At 41.2% G+C, this 5461-nt stretch overlaps 1 protein-coding gene across 1 annotated transcript in view; it reads right to left on the bottom strand.

Moving 5' to 3' along the window:
• LOC117179471 (histone H2A.J-like) overlaps nucleotides 1–1454 on the bottom strand; it is a 24700-nt gene extending 23246 nt beyond the window's left edge. Inside the window, exon 1 of the mRNA XM_033371326.1 lies at nucleotides 1348–1454. Within this exon, the coding sequence (XP_033227217.1) occupies nucleotides 1348–1454 (107 nt within the window). The remainder of the gene's footprint in view (nucleotides 1–1347) is intronic.
• Nucleotides 1455–5461: the final 4007 nt, after the last annotated feature.

Here is a 5461-nt window from a genome sequence, read left to right as displayed (position 1 = left end):
AGCTCTTCTTAATATTTTGACACCAAAATCATGTCGATACACCTTACCGACTGCGAGTAAAGCCACCCACGCTTTAACTTGACAGACTGTATATACATATATGCATACACCTTTCCCAATCCCGGCGCGAGTATACCTACCAAATTTTTGTTATCGTATTCGTCAAAATATCCAAATAAAGGAAGTCTGACTTTATCTCCAGCTGAAGCAGATTGCTTTTTCCATAGCTCAGCTTGCATGAAATGGGAGATAATTTCAGAACCCGCTTTTAATTTGCTTATATAATTGATTATTTTATCATACGTGCCATGTTATTCGAAGAACTGAATTAGAACTTGACGAAGTGGAATAAACTGAGCATACACAGGAACATTTTCAACAATCTGAGCATCAGTATCTTCACGAAATTCATCTCGTTCTCCGAGCTTATACAATTATGGTTCAATTAGATTTTCAGTGAGTCTAAAATGCTTTAGTCGCACATATTCGATATATAGGTCTTTAAATAGAGATTTTAGTCTGTCAAGCATACTATTAATTTCTGTCTGTAAAGATTCTGGTTGCACATTCTTCGTTACCATATCACGAAGATCACTGTTTCAAACTCGCCAATAAGAGTATTAACGCTAGCTCCTAGTATCTCTGACAATTTTTTTTGTATCCAGTTTAACTTATTATCAGCTGGTATCACGTTATAAACATAGCATACAGCCATTGCAATTTACGAAACAAATTAAAATCTAAAATACTGCAGTGAGTTTATAAAGTTTAAAGTACTACAAATTAGTTAAAAATATTTCAGATAATCTATCAAGTAGTGATGGGCGATCCTGAGAAAAAGTATCGATTCTTGATAATCGGTACTTTAAATACTATCGATCCGATCCGAGTGCAAACATCGATCTAAAAAGTATCGATACTATTCGATCGGCGCATGCGCCTTTTTTTAAAACTTTGCATAGTCGAATTCGCCGCGTAGGGCATGAATATAACATTAAATAGCTGAGACTGAAACGTTATTTTTTCTAGCGGCAGTCCATACTAATTGACATCAACTTCTTACAAGATATCTTGAAAACTAATATTTATTAAACTGTTCAGTATTGAGACTTTCATCCCTTGAATATTTTTTGAGATTTCAAGCTGTTTCCCCGAATTATAGCAATTTACGGTATCTAAGGTATTGAACATTGCTAGTTCTTCTCTTCCTTGACTTTCGAATCTATTTCGACTTCCTTCTTGAGCTTAAAAAATGGGGATTGTAGGATTATGTTTTGTTACTTAACTTGTTACTTCGATTGTCAATGTTAAAAGAAATGTGTTTGCTGCTGAGCGAGATAAAATTACCTCCGGATTTCTACGTAGTCAGATACAGCTACTGAATGACTATTTTCAGAAGTTTCAATCGAATCACCTCGAACTGGTGGGTAAGGATAACCTCGCCACAGAACCATATTTCCCTGACAACCAGTTTGATACTATCGAAGCTAGTTTCATTGAGGTGCAAAGCCACCTGTACGATGAACAAGCTCGTGTCGACCGTGTCGCAAATCTCTCGGCGCTTACAGTAGATCATCCAGCAACGATCTCTCGGTCATATGCTCAGACTCATTTGCGCAGGTTCAAACTTCCAATTTTCTCAGGGCGGCGAGAAGATTCGGAATCCTTTCGTGATATCTTTCGTTCCGTGGTGCACGATGATGCCTCACTCACTCCGGTGCAAAAACTGTATTACTTGAAAGGAGTGGTTCAGGGTACAGCTAAGATCGCTTGGATACGATTCCGACTACAGAGGCGAATTATTTGACAGCCTGGAACCTTCTCATAAATCGCTTCGACAATTAGCGATTATTATTACACGATCATCTCCAGGCTTTAACTCCCTTCAATGCCTTGAAAGAGGAAAGTGCTTCGAAGTTTAGTTGCCAGTGATGCCAGAAACGCCACCACACTTCTCTTCATGGTCCCTCAGACCGTAAACGAGCAAGGTCTAGCGACTTGACCAATTCAACTGGTAAGAAATTCGTTTTAACTCTGGATATATCTCGTCAGTAACTAAGAATCCATCCACCTCTTCATGACAAGTTTTGCTGGCCACGGCACAAGTTCTCGTAATAACCGTGGACGGACGTCAAGTTAAAGACAGATTACTTCTCGATCCCAGATCTTAAACCAGCTTCATATCACGTCTCTTGATTCGACGACTTGGTCTTACGCAACAGACAGTCAATGTTCCTATCAGTACGGTTGGAAATAAGTCCATCGAGAATGCTCGTAGACGAGTCAATCTTCGTATTGAGCCTTTGCAAGAAGCATTACCTCTAGAAGTGAACACTAGCTCTTCGAGACCTTGGAGTGATTCCTCCATCGCAGACGATTGTCAAAAGAAACTGGGCTCACATCTAAGGGCTTCCCTTAACAGATCCACTATTCGCGGTGCCAAGACCTATCGACGTGCTCTGGAGCGCTGACATTTACGGCTCACTTCTTTTTGACGGACTTCTTCACGGATCACGCGATGATCCCTTTGCTCTTCGAACTGTTTTCGGATGGGTTGTGATCGGCCCAGTTTGAATTTCTGGGCCATTAGATAGCTTAGACCATTTCATAAACGTAATGGCTTTAAGTAATCATTAAAAGGACGCACTTGCCGAAATGTTCAAGCAATTTGGGGAACATGAGGAAGTAAATATTCCCCCCCCCCATGATTTCACTCGAGAATCAGGAGTGCGGACGAGCCTTCATGGTCGGATTCCGACGTGACCATTCCGGCCGATACATTGTTCGACTTCTCCTTCGGCCGTCTTGTATTCACACTATGGGGGAATCTTTACAAGGAACTAAAGGAACACTCAATTATGTATGTCATCGATTAGAGAAAGACGATCTGCTGAAAAAGGAATACACACGATTCATGTCTGATTGTGAAAAGCTAGGGCATAAGCGTCTCATTCAACCTTCAGAGACATCATCATATTCCAGATCCACATACTATATTCCGCATCATGCGGACCAAAATTACAAAATGACGTCGCTTCCGTTTTGATGCGTTGGAGATTACCTCCCGTTGCCTTTTGCGCTGACATCGTGATGATGTATCGTCAGAGTTTAGTCGACGATAGGGATATCGATCTGCAGTGCATTGTCTGGCAGAAGCTAGGAGCACAAAAAGACAGTCAATACCAACTTCGGGAATATCGATCTTCAGCACATTTTCTGGCGCAAGCTAGGAGCAAAAAAAGATAGTCAATACCAACTTCGAACGTTTACCTATGGAATGTCACGCTCTCCTTATCTAGCAATTTGGACACTTCAAAAGTTAGCAACAGATGAAGCTAAGAGATATCCTGAAGCATCAGAGGTCATTTGCAAGAATATTCCTAAGTGTGATCGACTACGTCCAAGTTGGTGACAATTAGAAACTGATGGCCCGGTGAATGCACTGAGAGTCATCGTTGCAAAAATATTAACGCAGGAATTTGGTGGAAATTCATGGCTTTGAAGATGATAGCAAGCATCCCTTCGCTGCCGTAGTTTATGTCCGAGTGCAGTCTCAGCATGGAACGTTCCTGCTGTTCTATGACGCTGCTGTATGACGCTTGGCTGTTCGTCGAGGTGCCATTTGTGAAATCTGGAGTGATAATGCTACCACATTCCATGGTGCTGACGCAGAGCTTCGTGCAATGCTGCGAGAAGCAGAAATCGATTGGAATTTGGTGCAGGATTCTTTAGCGAACTGAGACATGAAATGGAAGTTTATTCCGCCGTCTGTTTCTCACTTTAGCGACTTATGGGAAGCTAACATTAAATCAGCACAATCTCTTATGAAGAAGGTGGTTGGAATCAAAAAACCTTACTTACTATATGAAGATTGAAGATTTTCAGTCTTTACTTCCACTACTGGCGATCCGGACGATTTCAACATCGTAACTCCAGGCCATTTTCTCATCGGTATGACCTTGGAACAGATTACGGAACCATCGAATGCGGATACAGATCTGAAATACATTACTCATTGGCATACGCTTAAAAGCGAAATAAGTAGATTGTCCCGAAGCGTAATTATGAAATTGGGAAAGTTGTTCTGATTGTAGATACCTCGCTGCTTAGACGTGGGATATGGCATTTGGGACGAATAACTGATGTTTTTCTTGGACAGGGCGGCCTTGTGCGTTCTGCTTCTGTGAAAGCTGCCTTTCGGGATTACCATCGCCCCATCTTTAAATTGTGTTTGCTACCAGAGAACCCAGTTCGATCTTGACCTTTGTGAGGATCACATCAGTTTGGCGAGTTTGACTTTCCCGACTCGAACGTCTTCTGCTGTTGCGGCAAGTGACGAGTCGGAAGACTTATACCTCCGGTTGCGTCGGCTACGATTGTTCCAGAAGAGCAATGTTGGTCGTCACTCCCGGAGCCTACATCTGGGCGAATTTCATAACCAAACCAAAACATTTTTTTTATATGGTCAGGATAACTGGTGCGTCGGATTCAGGGTTTCAAGCTTGGATTGAAATGTCGATTAAGGCATTTAAGTCGATTTACAATTAACTTTAAGTCAAGGTGTGCTGATCCCTCGCTGCTCCACGCCGACCGTAACGATTTCATGTACATATAGGATTTTTCTATTTGAGCTTTTTCCTTTAGAGTGGCAGGTGGCAGCTCTGCGGTCTTCTTTTCCTTCATTTCTATAATAGGAGAAAATAAGAAATAAGCGCCTCTTACTCGTACGAGTAAAAAACTCAAAAGGAGAGTCTTGGGCTGACCGTGGGCTGACAACGTAAATGGGAGCGTGATACGGATAAGGCCAATTTTCACATGAGATGTTCGTCTGATGATGAGGAACGTAAAAATGGGTGCCTGGCAGGTGTGAGTGGATGCGTTCACCTGTGGCGACCTGTCAAAGGTGCGAATTTTTGGCAGTTAACTTACGTGACTCGGATAAGGTTGATAATTGGTGTACATGTAGGGGCTGACATTAGAAATGGCACTTGCGCATTGCCAGGCACTTACCTGGATGCAAAAGTGTTGGCAGGCGGCTTCGAAGTCGCCGGAAACTCAGGTGAAATTTCTTGAAATTGATTTTACAGGAAAAAGTTTGAAACAAAAGACGGTCCACTCCCGGAGATGCATATTTTCATTGGTATATAATTTTTTGATAAAATTGATATATTTGGAGAAAACATCGATTAAAGAAATACCATAACAATAAAAAGCCCTTTTTATTGACAACAAGTGATTTTTTCGAAAATTATTAAGAGACAAAAGGTACTCTATTACAGGTATACTCCAAGATGTATAAGAAGTATTTGTTCAAAATGTTAATATTTACCAAGTTATTCGCAATTTTCCTTCTTTTTCTCATTTTTTCAATCACCTGCTGTATCTTTAGCAATTTAAAAGAAGGTGTGCTCAAAATTAGTACACGAATAAAGTAAGTCTTGTGCAATGAATTGGCGTCAGC

Source organism: Belonocnema kinseyi, chromosome 1 (genome assembly GCF_010883055.1).
Source record: "Belonocnema kinseyi isolate 2016_QV_RU_SX_M_011 chromosome 1, B_treatae_v1, whole genome shotgun sequence".
NCBI lineage: Eukaryota > Metazoa > Arthropoda > Insecta > Hymenoptera > Cynipidae > Belonocnema > Belonocnema kinseyi.
The sequence above is the reverse complement of the archived record's forward strand: the minus strand, read 5'-3'. Positions and strand labels throughout refer to the sequence as shown.